Genomic DNA, 20,942 nt, shown 5'->3' on the forward strand with positions numbered 1-20,942 from the left:
ATATTCCAGAGGTTCACAGGCAATATATAATCAATACAAGCATCACCATACAAATAAATTTGAGAGATTTATATATACATATATTATAATAAGGATGTAGATGAATGATTTCTGAACCGCAATTCAGGAATGTCTTAAAGTCCATCTCCAGCAAATTTAAAATCCAAAATATGCAAATATACATCATTACAGACTAGGGTTAATGAAACAGCCCACAGCAAACTTAATCGATAATGATGAAACTAAACCAACACTAATTTATGATTTACAAGCAAGGACCACAGCAACTGAAAATCACTAACAACTCAACACTCATGATAAACTGATAAATTATCCTTCCCCAAATTGCATGAATTCTAAGTATTTGCATGCAGCCACATTGCAATGCTTCCGAGGGCTGGCAGCAGTTTTCTTAGTTGAATACTGAATTAAGGAAACTCAGTTAGCCTTAGTTACATGTCATTTTTAGTAGAATCATAATTTAGTGTGCAAATAAGTAGCCTGTATTCATATGTAAAATGAATACACATGAAATCTTAAATCATTTGCTCAAAAGTACAAAAAAAAAACCACCTTGCATTTCAAGTTAATTTTACAACCTACTAGTGGACTTTAGACACTGAGAATGTTAATAAGGTATTAAATTAAAGGTTTTACATAGGCATAACTAAGCTGCTGTTTCCCTCTGTTTTATTACATTTACAGATTACTATTTCTCCCAAACCTTAAACTATGGGAAAATTAATTGATTTTTAGCTAACATTTAAATGAGACCTCTGTTTAGGCAATTGGCTTCATTATATAAATGCTCACAGTTGATCAGACCTCCAGTGATATCATTTAGCATCTTATAAAATGTTCAGAGACACAGCATTTTAGCATGTTGGATATAACTCAGGCTAGTACTAAACCACGGGCATAATTTTAAAGCAGACCAAGTCAGATATGCATAGAACACTCCCTTTTGGCCTCAACTGCTGTCACCTATCTGCGCCTTGCTTACATAAAAAGTTTTGATAAATTCATTAGGAATAATAATATGGTGGAGCTAGAAATAATCTTGTCTGAGGTCACACGCAGATGGTCAGCAGCTGGGGTACACCACTGAGTCAAGTTTTGTTTGACCCACTTGGCATTTTAAAAGATAAGGAAATTACACATAAACTTCTAGTTTTTGGCTTGCCTTAAAATTCTGGCTTGCCTTAAGATACTGGATGCTTTAGTCACAATGAGCCCACCTCCGGTGTATCTAAGAATGTCTTGTGACCTGCAGATGTGCATGCGCTCTTTAATTGCCTCGGTTTTCAGCATTTGGTAATGTCTGGCTCTTTCATTGGTCTAATCAGTTTGCTAACTGCCTGATCTATGAAGGTATTTGCCTTGTCTATCTACAAAATCATCTGGAAAGTTTTCAAATGGTTTTAGCAGAAAACTTTCTTAAATATACAAAGGTGATTTTGTACTGAATCTTGCTCTATCAAATGGATAAAATCCATGAATCAGTTTCTTGGGCAGCTTATAGTTTCATTATTTGGCAGAATATACCTTACTGTTTATGGAACGCATGGCTCACCTGCTTAGAGCTGCTAGGGACAACTCACTCATCTTGAACCTTGCAACTGACGCCTTAAAATCCTGAAAGCTTCAGAGCCCTCCTACTCTGGTGCTCTTTCCTCATTACCAATAGATATAAAAAGACTTAATGTGCTGCTTTCCTGCCACTATAGTAATTTTTAAAGAATATAAGATTCTTGCTAGTTGATTAGAAAATATTTATTGAATACTTACACGATATTTTTTCAGTTAGACATATGACCTACTGGCCTGCTGACCTTAATCCAAGTTATACTGTCAATTTCAAGAGCATTGAAGTTCTTTGTCCCCCACTGTGTGGTAGCTTATCTAAATCTGGGAGCTGGCATTCTGTCTTCATTTCAAAGCATATGACTCAATCAATCCATTCTTCATCCACACAAATGGGAAATCAGAAAAATCCTTTATATGTATACAGACTCAACTAGCTTGGATTTATTCTTAGGTAAAAGGGAGTTATGCCTAGAAGAGAAGGTATAATAATGGTGTAGTAACGGGTAATGCAGGTAATTACTTCAGCAGAACAATGGCATTGGCTGAGGATGTAGGAGGTCTTCCTCTCTTCTGCACTCAGGGTGATGATTGGTTTGACTCCTTCCCTGCACGAAGGAAGAATCTGCTTAATGAATAGGCAGATGCCTCAGCATATCCATCTTCTGAGAGAAAAATCACTATGATAATATCATTTATCTTTTCTTTCTCTGAACTTTTTTTTATTATATAAAGATGAGGAAGGAGAAGAAAACAGTGGGCCAAGAGGGTCTCTAAGTGCTTTGAGGACATCATTTTTGGAGAATTCAATTAGTTTATACAAATCGTTAACAAAATGATTCACCTTCTCTTTACCCCAAAGAAAGGAAAAATTACTTGTCTGGTGTTATTTTCTCACTGTTACAAAGATGAAGTAAATTTTTCTCTCTATAGCAAAAGATTTGAAAGCAAAGGCCTTTCCCTATTTGCTAAGTAAATTTTCTCTTCTGTCCCTCAAGACCATGCCTATAATACTTTCTAAATCTCTAGAAAAAAAATCCATGCTGTGACTGAAAACCTTAGGGATTTAATTTTTTACTACATTTATAAATATATTCTTAGAATTATTTTGATTAATATAATAGCTGTCAAATATTGAAAAAAGTCAAATATCAATAAAAAAACATTGCTGATACATACATAAATGAGTATGTTATACTGATAATTTAATGTTTATATCACTCTCCATTTGAGGTATCTCCTAATTATAGACACACAGAGGTACATTTGTATCCATCCATAAACACACAAACACTCATATACAAGTAGTAACAAATAAATGAGAGTTTAAAATGCCACCCGAATAGCCATTCCTTCTTTCCTTAATAATTTTACACAAAATTTTTTGGGAGCCTATTATGTATCAAGTTCTTCACTAGAAGTGAGAGATAAAAAGTTGAATAGCACAGGATTCCAGAATTATCTTGGCCCACACTTCTCAATGCACGTGATATGAATAAGCACTGTTAATGTTGACCACATTTAAAAAGTGTTTCAAAATTTAACCTAAAAACAATCAAGTTTCCTATCTGTGAATCTTTCCAGAACTTTCATACACTTAACATGCACTGCGAACCTCATGAGGAGAATATACCAGGCAGTGACTGTTACCTCAACACTTTTTTTCCAAGAAGCATCTTGGAGGGGACAGTGTTTTGTGAACTGGGAAATGCTAGCCTAAACATTTTATTGCATATTGAATATTGAAGGCTCTTAGAAAGAAAAGGGCTTCATGATATTTTCCTACCTATACTTCTTTATCATTCCTTAAACTGGAAACATTGTTTGGTATGTTTCTAATTTTGCCATAAAATTCTTTGTAGATAATATTGTAGTCTTTTTGTTAAAAAGCAGCATATACCCATACTAAAAATGAATCCAAAAAATACAGAATTAGAGAAAGAAACCAGTAAATCATTTCAGTCCTTCCATTACATTGAACTAACACTATATAAGAAATGTCTATATCATTTCTGACATTTTTATGATGTGCAAATATTTGTTAGCTACAAAATTATTTTGAAACTCAGTATTCTGTTCCTTGTTATCTTAACTCCACAGTACATTGTGGGCATTTTTGCACACAAGTATATATAAACATATTTCGTTCTTTGCAATAGTTACATTGAATCCCACCCACCATATGAATGTACCATGATTTATTTTCCAATCCCCTTTTGATAGAAATTAAAGTCCCCTCTAATTTTTTGCTATTAAAATCATTGTTACATTGACTAAACCTTAACATACATCTTTTCACACTTGTTCAATCACTTTCTTAGGATAAGTGTCTAGAAATGAAATTATGTTAGGATTTTCATATTTTACATTTTGGGAGACACTGACAAATTGTTTTCAAAAAATGGTGTACTATTTTATACACTAAAACTCTGAAATTTTTACAGAGTTTTAAATTGGGAGAGTTTTTAAAAGAATTCAAGTTGTCATCCTAAGTGAACTTTAAGAAATTAACAAGTGAAAGCTAATGTTCATTTACAAAACTTCTAAATGTTCACATTGTGATATATAGTATCTATTTGCCTTAATTTCAAATTGAGGTCATACGGTTGGGTTTACATAGTAACAATATTTATATAGTATTGTAATAATTCTCTTAAAGTTCATGGGATCCACAGAAAATATTTATTTGCATATCTATTGGTTCTAATATTTAGGGGTCTTACCAAATGTTCATAGCTGCACTCTTACTCTGGAATAAGGTTAATATCATCATTCAGATGATTAATGGATTATCACTAGCCTCAGTTTACAAATAACAAACTTATTCCTTAATCTTTACACCATTCACTACACTTAGAAATCTAGTGCTAGTATGCATTCTTAAAAAACCAATATGCAACCACTATTTTTCTCACTATTTTATGACAGTTCTTTATTTTAATGTACCTTGGCATTCTAATGCACATGCCTTCAGCAGCTTTCAATAAAGTAATATTGAACAATAAGGTAAAAATTAATACAAAGCACATAACAATGCTTTTTTATATTTTAATTTAAAAAACACTTAAAAATGGATGGTGATCTTCAGTACTAATAAAGTCATAAATGAGTACCTCTATATTTTGCTTAATAAAGCTTTAAATCAGGCCAAGTATTAATTTAATAGACTATTCTATTCAGAGTAATCTTTTTTATACAATTTCCATAAACCTTTGTCAATAAAATAGCAGTGACTCCAGAATAAATGATTCATTAGGCACTTATAACTTCTTGTCTCATGTAATTTATCTATATAATTTTAAATTACTAGATAATTTCAAGAAATTTTCTCACTAAAGTATTTTGAAATGATTCATATATTATTAAGTTTCAAAGACAACCCCTCACACATACACCCCCACACTTGAAATTAAGTAATCATTAAAATTGCTGTTGTAATTTTTGTATCCAGAAGGGAAAAAATCCAATCCTAAATTAGAAAGTTACATTAAGCGAACCATTCATCCTCTTCCACCTGTTACACAACAACTGGTGATTGTATAGAATTGAAGCTGTCTATTTTAATTACTGAAACAACGGAATGGCACTTTTGAGTTTTCATTCTGTAGTCTGCCTTTTTTAAATTAAATGCCCTCCTTTTACCTATACTGTATATATTTTTAAAAGGCATGAGTGTTCTTCAAATAGTTACAGTAAATTCCTACATTGTTCCCAAAATTAAAACTAGATTTAGCCAAATATTAATTAAAATTAAAAATTTGTTATAGCACATTATACTCATTTGTGTAATTTTAAAATTCACTTTCATTAAATTGATTTTTAATCTTCCTTAACTAGTGAGTAACAAAATAAATGGTGCATTCCTAATACTGTAAATATGAAACATAGGAAGTACTTAGGGACTGCAAGGGAATATTTTAAAATCAGTCAGTTTTCTAGTTAACATATTCTCATTCTGTTTGTGTACAACACACACCGCATTGAGAAGACAGATCACAAATTCATGATTTCACGAAAACATTGTCCTGGTTTCAAGTTTTGACAGCAGAAATTGGTCCAAATCTCTAACCATTTCCTCTAAAGGACCTGGGATGGCTGGTGCCATCCAGGTGCCACGCAATCTGAACGAGGGGGGAACATCATGTCAAATTCCACTCATCTGTCAGTGTAGTGGATTATTTCTTGAGAGACCGAAATTGGCTGCTTGGGATCAGAGCACCATCAATCTTACTGTGGGGATGGTGAAGCTGCCTATAAGAGGCTGGCGAGAGGGGGCTAGCTATTCCTAAGCAGGTGAGGAGACAGCTGTAAAGCCTTCACTCTCCCTCCATTCAGGGCTCTGAGTGAAAATTTGTCATTTTTCACATTTCCCAGATACTTGGTATGCACACGGTGTCTGCCTGCTCCTGCTTTATGAAAGAGGCGATTTTTCAAGGTTAGGCAAATGTGGCAAGGCTCAGGGTCTGCTGGTGTCTCATTTTTTCTCATCATGTCACTTGTTTTAACTGATTTGAGAAAATGAGATTATGTTTCTTCTTTTTGCTCATTTATCCAGCTATTTATTTATTTATTTGCTCATTTAGGGGTGGATTGTCACAGATAACTGGCCCTGATTTCCCTCTTGTTTTCATACACATTTCATTAGTGTCCCTGAAGATTTAAGACCCACAAAAGAAACATCCCAGCTCTCATCACAAAAAGCATATATTTACTCTTAAAATCAAAACAGAAGACTGTATTAAAGAAGATTGTATTTCTGACTGAAATAATCTAGAATATTGCTATGTCCAAGATCTATTGCTTTAATCTTTACAGCTACTCTCGAAAACCCGAGAAAGTTGAATTACCATATTACATACACTGGACTTTGAGTTTAATGCCATTTTAATCTTTCTGTATCTAGAAAGGAATATTTATATATTTTTTTATTTCATCAACAAAACTAAACTAAGTTTCAGACATATAAGCATTTAGAGTTGAAAATGGTTTCCCAGCTCCGGTTTCTTGGGGTATTTTACATACAGATTGTCCATGCATTGGTGATAATAAGTAATTTCTAAGGTTGACAATGGAGAAAACAAATACTGAGTTTAACTTCATCAGAACCTAATGCTGTGTTTCTCAGTTTGAAATTATAATATTTTTATGAACCCCATAAAGACATGATTTTACTTATTACAAGTAGCCTAGTCATAACCTCTCACCCCCCAAAAATCTCATATATTAATTGGTTAATAGAGGCAGTCTGTGTGAAAGCTCATTGCAAACTGTACTTTTTTTCATGACTATGTGCATAGAGAGTAACATAAAACACAGAATTTGGTGGTATAGTCTAACCAGGTACCACATAGTTAAAAAGCAACCTCAAGAGTAGAAGCGAGGTTTGTGTCCTATGTGGTTGGACCATTAGTTGCGTGAATAGCACTATTTCACGCCTTCTACATCTCTAACATGCATGCTTTTTGTCTATTAAGTGGGGATAATGCCAGCAATTCCCGATGTTTATGAAGAGCTTTACAGTTAACAAAGCACTTTCCAGAAGATTATTTCATTACATTCCACAACATCCCGAGAGGGGAAATTGGGCTCAGAGAAGTGACTTGCCCAAGGTCATGTCATTCATGTTAAGTGACAGAGGTGATGGTCAGTCCTGAGCTCTGGCATCACCACATACTACTTCTCACCAGTTCCGCCATGGCCGCTTTTCAGAATGGGTTTATAGTTCAAATGATTCCACCTATCTACATAACTTGAAAGTTTTCACAAATTATGTCAAAGGGCTCACACTTCCCCAAAGAGGCTACTTGACAAAATTATTCTGAGCATTCAGAGACATAACTGTGTATCCTGCTTGGGAAACAGGCTCTGAAGGTGAAATCAGACCAACCTGACCCTTAATGACAGTTGTGTGGTCTCAGACAAGTCACCCAGTCCCTCAGAACTTTAGTCTCGGGGCAAAAGGTGTGGGGGCAGGAGAGAGATTACATCTACTTGTATAAGGATCAAGCCAGATAAAAGGAATTAACCTTTAGAGAGTAAAATACTAACAAGAGTTGTTTTTGTTATGTACTCCTGTTTTTAAGTATTACAATGAATGCAGATTTCCCATTTATTTTGTATGGCTGTGTAACAAATCAAAGACTTTTTTTGCCAGAACAAATTGATTAACTGATTGGCGGTAACGTGGAGTTTCCGAAACCCACGTTCGTTTTTCCTCCACCTGGGCACTGAAGCCTCAGAGTCTGGCGGCGTCTTCTTAAGGCGCAAGACACACTCGGCACAAAAACAAGAGCGCAGCAGCCGCAGAGAGCTTTCCATGCCCACCTGCAGGGACACCAGCGCCCCCTCGCCTCCCTCCCCAGGGCGTGGGGAATTAGGGTGGCTGGGGCCGAGAGGCAGTGCCCGGCCTCAGCCCGGAGCTCAGGCCGCCCTCAACTGTCCTACTCGGGCGACCTGGGCTCCGGCAAAGAACTGGCTGGCGCGCTCCCCTACAGCCTGGTGCGAGCGCGCGGAAGGACCCCGGACTGCACCCGCGCTTTTCCATCCTACCCCCAGCCTGGAAGCAGAGCCCAGGGAGTCTGCAAGCTGCACCCCGCGAAGTGTTGCTAGAGGACTGTGCGGAGGAGCCCAGGATCCGTGCCCAGGCCCGCTGCAGAGCCGAGGAAAGGCAAAGGCGTGGACGCTGGACCACTCAGCGAGAGGAAGCGGGGAGGACGGGAGGAGGCCAGAAAGGGATTTGGAGAGGGGGTGGAGGAGTAGGAAGGAGCATTTGAGAACTTAGAATCAGGAGCCTGGGCGTGCAACTGGTCCCCAGAGCCCAGACGCGGTGGAGGTGGAGGGTGGAGGATGGAGTTAATGGATGCAAAGGCTGAAGCTAAATAGAAAATGGAAGGAAATCTTTCGAGAATCTGGGCGGGTAAGGGCAGTCGAGCTGGGGGACAGTAATGAGAAAGCTGGAGAAGCAAAGAAGAAGAGAAACATCCAGATTGAAGAGTGAGACCATTGAAAGGGTAGAAAATATACTTTGAACAGAAAGACCAAGAAAGCAAAATATGTTCAGAACTCAAAATTCAATATAGAAAAAAAAGAAAATGTCAGGCTAAAAGGAACTTGTCTCTAAAAAGTGCCGAGAGAGAGAGAGAGAGAGAGAGAGAGAGAGAGAGAGAGAGAGAGAGAGAGAGAGAGAGAAGTCATGGAGCATACCAGAAGAACAGAAAGTGAAGAAAGAGAGAAAGAAGACAAATTAAACCAGACAAGAAATAGTAAGTTACTTTTTAATTTCTTTTTCATTGACAAACTACTTCCAAAGTCACTTTTGGCATTAACATTCTCACAAAGTCCTTAGCCACATACACACAGAGCTTATAATATCACTACTAGATAAAAAACGCATCTCAGGAATATGCACACGTTATTTTATCAGTTACAAAGATCATATTTGATTTCCCTAAAAATTCCTCAAGTCTTGAAAATTATCCCACATTTTACGGAATATATCACTTTTGGCCAAAGTTGCCAAAAACAAATGCTTTCTACTTTTTAGGTGTAGAAGGGGTTGGGGGCTCTTAGAGAAAATTCCTTTTTCTAAGAAGTTAATAGAAATACCTGTAAGTCATTTTAGTAACCCCCCTTTCCCCAGAGTATCCAGCCAACAATATGTCATGGAATTCAGAGGCAAGCTGCCCACACTATAGCACTTTTTGTCACTTGCCTTCAATCATCTCTTATGGAGTCAGCGGTGAGACCCGAGGCTATAGTGGAGCCAACCACCTGCTTACCTGGTCTGTGCAGGTGATGTTGCTGAAAAGTGTGCTGAAGAGATCCATGGCAGAGCAGCATTGCACAAGCACTTATCCACAAATACAGGACCCAGGACATCGCAGAGACCATTGCCATTCTCTGAAGAAAACATTAGACAGGAAGAGTTAGCTCCAGCTTCAAGACCCTAGCTCAGTCAGTTCTACTGATGAGAGAAGGGGGTGTCTCACACGTCATGTCCCTTTTCTACTAGAAAAAAATGACCCAGCAGAGGTCATGCCATGAAGTGAGATTGAAGTAAAAGCACTCTCCAGGAGATCATGAATTCATTTTTGAAATTCTGCAAAACCAGACTCTGAGGATTGGCAAAATACAAAAATAAATTGAAGTTTGACTATCAGGCAATTTGAAACATTGTATCCGAACTAAACAACCTGGTTTTCACAATGATCTTTTAAGTTTTAGTTATTCCAGGCATTGAAAAGCTGCATACTCCTGTTCATTTTAACTTCATTGAAAGTCTGACATGAGCCTGAAAGGAAAGAGTGGGTTCTTTTTTTTTTTTTAATTCTACAGTCATGAATTTTTAATCTCTGTGCTATCTTCTAAACTAAGTAATCATTTCTCAGAGACATATTGTAATCTCTTGATAGAACCAGTGTTTTTGGCTGGACTTAAATCCTAAAGAATTGTTTCAGCTAGAATGAGTTTCAGATGCAAGATCTATGTTTCTGACGTGGCGTGAGCCATAATTTACAATATTGCTTTGCCTCCCAAGATCCCACTGTGGCATTTGTTGTATAGTGTTGATGAATATGCATATACAGGTGGTGTATGTATTTATGGATGAGCATACACCTTTTAGCAGGTGCTGAAACTTTGAAAGTCTTATCTGTACCTATAACAATCTTAGAGCTGCAAAGCTCAGCTGCACTACGTATTGTCTAATTTTTCAAACAGCACCTTATGCTTCATTTCATATTGCCAAATTAATCAAACTTGAAACATCATCCTTACTCAGCTAATGATATGAAGCATTTTCTACACAATCCAGTTAAGTATATGCTTTTCTCTTGGATAGAGAGAGCTTTGGAACCAAGATTGTTTCTTTTTTAAAGAATTTTCCACTGTGAAATCATACACTTCAAGTATTTCAATTACACATTTAAAACCTCCTAGTGATCTCCCAGTATGACTTCTTTAGTTATAGAAATAGGTACTCTTTCAAAAAATGTGATGTTCAAAGAACAAAATATAAATATATATATATATTATATATATATTAGTATGTGTGTGTGTGTGTGTGTGTGTGTGTGTGTGTGTACAGACATAATACAAGATAATTTATTGGTTTTAGGAAAGAGATGTAATCTTTAAGGAGGATTTTTGGACAGTGATAGACAAACGGTGACAACCATAATTAAGTGCAAAGTAGGAAAATATTATTTTCAACAGCATGGTGACTTTCATGCCCCAGTCTGTGATTCAGATGGGCCATTCACTGTATTGTTAGTTTCACTCCCCACTGTTTACTTTTTTATACAACAAATTTAGCCTCATTGTCTTCTGAACTACCAGAGTAACATAGATGCATTCTCTTCAGCAGGGATAAGTAGCAATGACCCTCCTGTGAATCCAGAAATGAATGCATTTTGGGGACTTTTCAAAATACCCTGAAAATTGTAGAATAACAAAACAGAGGTGGCTGTTGCATGCATAGACTGCTTGTAAATTTCAGTTACAATGCACGAGGACTTTCTCTGAACTTGAAAAAGGCTATCGCAATTAAAACTTAACAGTTTTTCAGTGCCTGGTTTCTTTTGTTCATTTCCTCACCCACATTGGTCTTAGCACTCAAAAAGATTACTGTGACTTGACCTTTGCAGTATTTTCCTTTTTTTTTTTTTTCCATTTACTTTCTTTAATTCTCAGCATTACTTCCAAGGTTCCTGCATATCACTCTCATTGCTCACTCTCTTACCAAGAGGTAGGGGTAGCCTCTATGTTAATAGGTGTTTCCCCACAAATAACACATCCAACCTTACATAGTTCTCTAGAGATGACTGAATAGGTTACAAATCTGCTTTCCGAATCTTAAATCCTTAAAATAGGCTTCTTACCTGAAAAATCCAGCCAAGAGCAGAGTACTCTATTAGCGTTCATTGGAAAGCTCTAACACTTTCTAAAATCCATCTGTGCCACAATTCAAGATTTTTTTTTAAAGAGCTTCCCAATAATCTTCTTTATCAGGATTTAAAAAAAAAAAGTTTTTCTCTTCTGATGTTATTTCCACAATAAAGGAGACATTGGGTTCATTCAGACTGTATTGTCAGAAAAGGAGCCAAGGTTTGAGGGGTGGAAACCTTGTCATTTTCACCTTTAAATCATCTTGTGGCGTCACCTCTGCCTGATGAGAGACCTTTGAAGTGATGGTGAGATAATGTGCAGTTTCCTGACGAGAATCAGTTTATAGTTAATGATGGACCATCCCCATTCCAGTGCATTCGGGGCAGAGTAAGGCAGCAAAATGCAGGAGCCAGGCTGCTATACAGTGCTGTAAGTAGCAGTAGTCTGTTTCAATACATCCCTCCTCTGTAAAGTATCACATGTCTTAAAGTGACATTACCCTCTATTACAGCTACAGTGAATTGTAATACCTGCCCACTGATTCTGTAACACTATATTGCCTGGGGTATTATGTTAGAAGCTTTACCGATAACACTCATTTGCCAAAAGAATAAAAGGGAAGGAGAAACAAAAGAAAAAAGCATTCTGCAAAATATTGATAATGTTAATGGGCATGAGACTTCTAACAGTAAATGAGAAAGTGAAATAGTAGCCATTTCTTACTTCTTAATGTTCTTATAAACAGTAATTTAACCAAAAATATTGTTAGATTTATATAAATTTAAGTCTGTTGATTGTTTTAGCTGTTAAATCTGGGAATATGGAACACCTGGAATACAGTATAAATGTTCATATTCATAAGCTTAATAAAAACCTTTTATGTTTTTGAACATGTTTAATAAATAGAAATATGTCATTTTCAGCATCGAAGATTATTTTTTTACAAAGAAATATGCTTGAGGCATTTTTTTTAATTTCCTTCTCCCTCAAATAATATTTTAGGATGGGGAGAGAAAACACTCAGTTCAATATTTTGTTTCTAGTGCTATGATTTGAACACTTTCTTCTTTAGAAACATAGTATGATTATACCTAAACATCAGTGATGCATGTAAAGTGACCTAATTTTCAATTTTAGATTTAGATTGCACTATCAGTGATTCTCAGAAATATTCATTCAGTTATTTCATGAGTCACTTGTAAAGCACCTACTATGTATTAGATGCATGGGACAAGAGAGAGAATAAGATCGATGTGATCTTCACTGTTATAGCTCATACTATCTATACTATCATATTGTTTGCAGAATCAAGGTAGTTTTCATAATTTTCTTTCTTCAAAAACCTTTTGAAATGTTTCAGAATACTCTCTTGCCTTTTGCAGGCATTAGAAGGAAGTTTCGATGCTGCAATGCGTCTTTGGAAGCCATTCTCTTTTCTCACGTTATACAGAGTGAGAGAGCGAGGGACCCTTCAGACTCATCAATCTTTCCCACTGGTCTTTCACATTGCACAATGCACACATAATAGCTCTTTGTAACATAACAACTGTTTATTAAACCTTACCAATAAACAAATTTCAAGATAACAGTAAATACTAATCTTATAGTTAAAAATGCTAATCTTATAGTTAAAAAACACCAAAGTTCTGGTTGGTATTGCATATTTCATTTCTGTGGTATGTTATTGTTGTATTGATGAATAGACACAGTGTATTTACATGGACTATGATCAATACACAAAATAATAATAATTGTAGCAGCAGCAGTTAATGTTCATTAAACCTTCATCATATACTAGCGCAACTCTATGGTATGTTGCTTGTAAGGTATAACTCAATCCTTTCTACTAACCCTATTATTAATCTTATTTCTAACCCCAGATAAGTATTATTATCTCCATTTCATGAATGGGGAACTTGAGGGAAGTCAGGCAGATTAAGAAATTTGTTCAAAGTAATATAACTAGTAAGTGATAGCACAGGTTACAAACTCCAATGATCTGGCTCAGGAGCCCATCTTTTAAATACTGGGATAAGATAGAACAATTCATGGAAAAAACAAACCACCCTCAAAAAATAAACATTACATTTCTTATTTTTTTAACATTAACACAGTCTCGAAAAATTATTACTCACTCATTTCAGAGGCATATATAGAATACTTTTCAGGTATTTGAAAAATAAAAGTGTGGAAGATAGTCTTTGCCCCATGATTGTTTTTGGTTTTGTTTTTTTCAGTGCAATAATAATATATCAAAATTAAAAGGAAGTTCACACTTGCTAATAAAGGCTACCATTTTGCAAAACTGTAACCTTTATGTTCTTTATTTCTAGGGATTCAATTAAGGCTCAACATAATTATCTAGCTTCTAACTCAATTAAATAAACTTGAAACCCGTACTATGGATTAGGTTCAAGGCACTCAGGTAGGTACTGCTGAAAAAATTTAAAGCAAAAAGACTGTAAGAAACACTTGTCCTTTTAGGTTTAAATGACTTTCTAGATATATATGTGATGGAACAAAAATATCAACACTTTTCCATTTTTCTTCTATGAAATACCCTGTAGTCCATTGTATTGCAGCCAATAATCATATGCCCTAATCACATAAGCATCAGCAGATATTAACATTAAAACAATTTAGTTCATTCTCCCAACTGTAAGTGAAACTACTCTTATCTTTCAATAAGTTTGGACCTTTCTATCTCTGGCAACTGTAGGATTGCACCTCCTGATCACTTTATGGTTGGGTGGGCCATAAAATGCTGGCCATTGAGGTGTCAGCAGAACTAATGGTATTGCTTTCAGGCTAGAGCATTTAACTGTTGAAGCGACACCCTCCAGATCTCTTTTTACCTCTAGAACAGGAACTAGCTTCACTAACAGCCTGGATCTTGAAGGACTACAAAGGGCAAAGGCCCTCACCACCCTTACCAGCTCATAATGGATGTCTATAATGAATAAGAAATAATTTGTTCTTTACGCAATTGAGACTTGAAGGCTATTTGTTATTGAAGCATAACTTAGTCTACTCTGACTGATGAAAATTTTAACCTGTATTTTCATATGTTAAACAAATTTCTATGTCCTATCCACTGTCCTAAGCCCTGAGGAGACAGCAGGATATAGATAGATAGATAGATAGATAGATAGATAGATAGATAGACAGATAGATATAGATAGATATAGATATAGATAGATATATAAATACAGTATCTATATGCATATTTGTGTATACAAAAAGAAAGACAATTCTATTCACAAGAACTCCTCCCTGTGGAGAAACCCACATTATTCATAATAAAGGCCCAGTGAAAATAATAGGGGATGAAAACTGAAACACTCATCATACTTAAATAATCAAGAATATTCAGCAAATTCCCCTGCATAATAAAAGGCAGGGGGAGGTAGAAATGGGGAATAGAGTATGTAATAGGGTGGAAACCTGGAGGGAAGAAAAAAATGATGGCGGTGGGGGGGCAGTACAGAAAGGCAGAGATAGAAACACTTTAGAAGCTCAGAAAATGACTGAGGACAGAAATTTCCAGTGGGGATTTCTTGGTGGAAAACTATATCCTATGGTGTGTGACACCTCCATGTGTCTCTCCAAATAATTATGAAAATCTTTTATAAAAAGCACACACATATGCTTTGTATTATTAAGTCACTTTGGAAACCCATCGAGAGCCTGAATCCTGCATCCAGGCACAAAGTACTGCCAGAATATCTCTGATTCCCCTAATTATCAGACTTTTCATTTCTTGACATCAAATATGAAAGTCATCTTTAGTTCAGTTTCAGAACAATTCATTTAATAATTTGGCTAATTTTAAGTCACAAATGTATAGAAAAAAATTGACACATGCAAGATTGTATGTCTATGCATATTTCTAAATTGAAAAACAACTAAAGGAATTTAAATAAATTACATCTGGACTGAGAAACATGCCAACTTTCACACCAATGCAAATTAAAATGGCTTCGATGTACATCATTTAAATCAGTTATGTGTTTCTTGAAATAACTCATTGTGGTTGTGATTTCACAACCCTGATGTTTTTTCTTATTCCATTTCAACTGACTAATGTAAATGGAGGCATGGATAAAAGGATCATAGCCTTGGCACCTTATCTCTAATCTATATGCCTTCTGTAGCATAGAAGCTCAATTTTTCTGTAGTAACCGGGCTATCCATCAGTTGTCTATTTTAAATGTCTATTTTAAATCCCTGATCATGAGAAGGCAATAGATCTTTTATCCCTTGATTAAATGATAATGTTATCCTATCTTTTTCTCATAGATTGATTACATAGATCATTTATGTTATACCATTTTTTTTCTTAGAACTGACCCGAAATTTTCCCATTCACCATGGAGTCTTACCTTGTATGTACCCTGTACCAGATACACAGCAACATCCCTGGATTTCAGTCTTACCTAAATAAAGCGTATGTACTTGTTTTATTTACTTCCCTATCCTGTGCCCTGTATTGTTTCAAAATATATTTAACTGAAGAAAAGAAAAAGGATCATAAAGCGAAAACAAATGATGTACAACAAGAGAATGAGTTATAATAATAATATATAATATTGATGATGATGGTGATCATGTATTGATGATGATGATGTATTAATACCCACATTGTGTAGGAGGGCTGTTTTTATGTGCCTGGCCCTGGCTGAGTCATTACATGCAGTGTCTCTTTTAATATTCGCTAATGTTCTAATGGGGCTGTATTACAGTGATCTCTTGTTTTATGGTTGAAAACCCAAATTTAAGAGAGGCTCAAAAATGGCACTCCTCTAGTAAGGTTAAAGGACTATAATTCAGACTCATCTTTGATTCCCAGAGGCTAAGCACTAAGCAACCAAATTCTAAGCAAATAAATTAACAGAAACAATAAATTTTACATGATAAAGATAAAAGGCCAAGTAAGCAAAGTAAGATGAGCCTGATGTGAAAACTTAAACATGAAATGCAAACCAAGTGCTACAGAGGAAGCACTCTTTTCCCTCTAAGCTTCCTAACAGGATAAGTGAAGAAGGAAATAATTATTTTAACATACACAGAATCCACAAGGTAAAACATATAACAAAAACAAACAAAAACCCCTGCTACTAAACAAATAAAAATAATAGTAACAAAATGAGCTGAAACTAAATTGTCTTCTGTAAATCTGGTGATACTCAATGGTATAATTCAGATCTTGATATATGAGGCAGAATTTTCAGTAACTATAAGAAACGACAAGGTTTTTCTTAGGCTGGAAGAAAAGATAGCCATGTAGGAGTCTCATTTTCACCTCTAGTAGCCTATCTCTACTTTATCAATTATAATTCTTCATTGTTTATCTTGTCTGTCTCATAGGCAGAAGAAAAAGAAAGAATAAAGATATTTGTTTTGTTCTTCCCTTTGTCATCTCTTTAGTCTCTTTTTAAAACAGAAAGTTTATTTATTCTCCTTTTAAAACAATAACATCACAACTTTTTCCTCTAATCAAAATGATAAATAAATTGTTGTGTTAGACATCAAGTGGTCTCTTTTTTACAAGAATAGAAACCTAATCACATAAGGTCATGAAAATGACTGCTTTGATGATAATAAAAAAAATAACGTGATATCTTTGGTTTATAAGGCTCTCAGATCCATAGCTGCCTTCATAAACGCTGTCCCCCAAACCCACCTAAGACATGGCTCTTCGCTCATTTATGCCAGAAATGAAGATTCTCTTTGCCATCTCCCTCTCCGTGAGTTCCCACATTTAATTAGTCACTTTTTATTAGACTTCCTGGGCATGTCTTAAATCTCCCTCTTCTCTTCCTTTCCAAACACCAGCAACTAGACTATCATCATCTTACCCCTGAACTGTGGTAATACTTTACTAACTAGTTCACCTTCCTTAGAATGTGTGCCTCCTACTCGTCTCTTCTCTACTCTGTAGCCAGAATGTGTTTGAGAAGCATGTTGAACACACCACTCCTTTTACTTAAAAGCCTTTCGATGGTTCCCTATTGAGCTTAAGTAAAGCCCAAATTCATGACTGTGGTCGACATGTCTTTGCATGAGCTGTGGTCCCTACCTCAACTCTTACAAATATTGTCACTCTTGATTCCTACTACAGTCTTTTTTCTTTTTCTTTTTCTTTTTTTCTTTTTTTTGGTCCTCGAATGGAACAGAGAAACTCCCCTAGTAGCTTTTCCTAATGCTCAAGCCCTATCAAGTTGCCATGGTATAAACCACTGTAATTAACTACTTCTGGAATTCTCTGTTTGATATCTACTGTATCTTCTTACGAGAATCATCATAAGAGGAAGAAGAACCAGCATTTTTTTCACTGCCGTATCTTCAGAATTGAATACACACACACACACACACACACACACACACACACACACTTGGTATATAGTAAGCACTCAAATATTTGCATGAATAAATTAATAATGAATGAAAATAAAATACAAGTTTTCTATCAAAATGGCATGTATAATGAACTGTTTTTCTAGAAATAAGTAGCTTTTGTGCACCTTCATCCCCCAATAGTCTTTACTAGTTTGCTTGCTAGCAAATAGCATGCATTTAGGAACTAGTCTATTGCTATGATAGTAAGCAAAGAAAATTGTCCTATACATTTGTTTAAACCCATACCTACCTGCTACTATGTGTTAGATTTTTTTTCCTAAAAGAAAAAAATGAAACCATCCTGAATGTTTAGTCCTGGTTCTCAGTATTTGATTTCCAAATATGGTCTGATGGTAGAGCTTACAGCTGAACCTTGAAGAATAAAAAACATTCCATAAATTTTAAAAATCAAATGAAAGTACTTAGAATTCCATTATATTGAACCTAGAAGAAACCCCTCCCCCACTGACTACAAGTTTCCTTATCTCACGTTCTTCTTTCTCTCTCCCCCCACCACTGCTTCCCTCTCTCTCTATCTCTTTTTGTCTCTCTCCCCCCGTTTTCCCTCTTTCTGTCTCTCTGTCTTCCTTTCTTCCTCTCTGTCTGCTTCTCTCTCACAATACTATGCATCAGAACTTTCTGTGATGCTAAACATTTTCTATATCAATGGCCAAGATGGTAGCCACCATGTATGTCTGGCTAATAAACATTTGAAATGTGATTAGTGAAACTAAGGAAATTAATTTTTTATTTTGTTTAATCTTAACTAATTTAAATTTAAATAACCACATATAGTTAGTTGATATTGCATTGGACAACATAGACTATACTAGCTAGGTCAAGAAAAATAAAACCTGTGCCATCAAATAATTTTTTTGTAAGTTGGAAGAAAGATCTTGAATTATCTGTTAGTAACCTTCCAGAACAAGGATAACATAGAAATAAGGAGGTAGATTGTGCTTGGTTACGATCAACAGGAAAACAAAAACAAAAACAAAAACAAAAAAAAAAAAACAGTAAAACAATTCAAACAGGAGTAAACAATAAAGAGGATGTATGCTTTCTTATAGGTTGACGGTCCATAGATGGAGCTCACCTCCAGGTGGGTTTGATTCAGCAACTCCACTAATGCATCAAATCCTACCTCATTGCCAACTCTGTCTTTGCCTTTCAAGGTGTCCATTCTAAGCAGACCTTCCACCATTGATGAAACACAGCTGCCAACAGCTGTCTAGACTATGTGCTTCCTCATCTAAATAATGGCAAGAGAAGGGAATGTTTTGAAAAGCTCCCTCAGATAAGCAAATATTCTTTCTTAGTTTCCCCCCAGCAAACCACTACTCGTGTCTCCTTAGGTTGACTTGGGTCACAACTCGAGCCAATTACTTTGGTCAAGGGAAAAGATCACATTGTTTTACTTAGAGCTGTACTACATGCCCAGTGTCTAAATCAAAAAAAATAGCTTCCCCTAAAAGAGATGCATGTAGTGAGTGAGGTGTGGTACCTAAAAAAGAAAAATTGGGACAATAATGCGAAAAGGGAATGAATATTAAAGACATAATCACAGTGTTGACTAAAGCAGTAATATTTTCAGATGTGGTTCCATAATATAGCAGTTAGCATGGCTGTTTTACACGCAGAAGGTCCTGGGTTCACACCTCAGTGGACCCACAGTCCATGGTCTACTGCCATGCCACCCTGAACAAGACCAATGTCTGATCTCAAAAGCTAAGCAGAGTTGGACCTGGTTAGTACTTGGATGGGTAGACCACCTAGGAAGACCAGGTGCTGTAGGTATAAATAATAATAATAAATAAAGTAGTAATGTTTTCATATGTACTTTCGAGACTAAAGTATTTTGATATTTTTATAATTATTTTTACTTTTAAAGGAATATATTCATATTTTTAAAGGTAAAAAACAAGATCTAAATAGAGAAAATTTTAAAATCATTAATAATCTATCATACAAAAAGTTAGCAGTATGCACATTAAAGTATACAGACCCCTAACACTTTACAAACATACCTATTAGGTTTTATTACTTTTTAAAAATTGTACTTTACTATATAATATGTTTTATGATTTTTTTAAATGACAATATCAATTTCCAGTGTCAGTTACTATTCCTCTAATGGCAACCTTAATCCACTTAACCAATCTAAAGTACTTCCTTTTCTCTAAATATTCCACATCTATTTGTTGCTCGTATATTGTGGTTAATCTTACTTTTGTGGCAGTAAATTTTCTACTATGTAAGAGAAAATTAACAACAGGAATGCTTATCTTTTTCTATAGGATATTACATGAAATCAGTGTTTAATTACAACAGGAAAACGTAAGTCCCCTTTGCCGAGTAGGAGCTTCAGTCCTATTAACTTTTTTTGACACCTTAGGTTTGTACCTGATTTGCCTTCAAGTAAATTTCTCTTCCAGATTTTATCTTATTAATATGACCAACTAACTGTTCTATTTTATTTTGTTTGAATTTCAATTATAGGAAAGAGGTGATTTCCAGAAATAGGAACTTTATAGGAAAATAGAAATATCTATGTATTTTAACCCACATCTTCACATCTCCATGAGCCTCCTTCCTTTCATTTTATTTTATTTTTTTATTTTTGAGTTGGTCAGTGAGGCAGAGTAATAGAAGAGCTATTGGACTCTGGAGTCAGGCTGCTTGGGTTTTTATTTCAGTAATGCCACTTACTAACTGTTGGCTCTTATGCAAGTAACTTCACACAGTTACCTCACTGATACTTAATTCAAGACATTATTATTAAGATGCATATCAGCATGCCTGGCATATTATGTCTCTATAAATTTTTAAAATTAAATTATTTCTATGCTATTACAAAGATTTACTTCTAAATTTTCATATTCTTTCTTACTTCTCTGTGCTTTTGCAGATTTAACTTTTTCTATCTGCCATATCCTTGCTTTGCCTTCTATTTTTACTTACCTTTCCTCTTCCCCTTCTTTCTTTTAAAACAACCCACTTTTCTAGATTTGGTTCTGGTGCATCATTCTCCATGGAGTTTTTCTTGGCTCCCAAGTCTAGGGTCGACAGCCCTC

General features: G+C 35.5%; 1 protein-coding gene across 2 annotated transcripts in view; it reads right to left on the reverse strand.

Annotated features, from left to right (window-relative positions):
• TAFA1 (TAFA chemokine like family member 1) overlaps nucleotides 1-11,936 on the reverse strand; it is a 499,612-nt gene extending 487,676 nt beyond the window's left edge. Inside the window, exons 1-2 of one of the 2 annotated variants that reach the window (XM_036219984.1) lie at nucleotides 11,463-11,936; nucleotides 9,363-9,483 (exon numbers count right to left, since the gene is read on the reverse strand). In XM_036219984.1, coding sequence (XP_036075877.1) covers nucleotides 9,363-9,480 — 118 coding nt within the window. In that variant the 5' untranslated portion in view covers nucleotides 9,481-9,483; nucleotides 11,463-11,936. The remainder of the gene's footprint in view (nucleotides 1-9,362; nucleotides 9,484-11,462) is intronic. The other variant, XM_036219985.1, reaches the window with a different exon arrangement.
• Between the last annotated feature and the right edge of the window lie 9,006 nt (nucleotides 11,937-20,942).

Source organism: Rousettus aegyptiacus, unplaced genomic scaffold (genome assembly GCF_014176215.1).
Source record: "Rousettus aegyptiacus isolate mRouAeg1 unplaced genomic scaffold, mRouAeg1.p scaffold_m13_p_4, whole genome shotgun sequence".
Classification (NCBI taxonomy): Eukaryota; Metazoa; Chordata; class Mammalia; order Chiroptera; family Pteropodidae; genus Rousettus; species Rousettus aegyptiacus.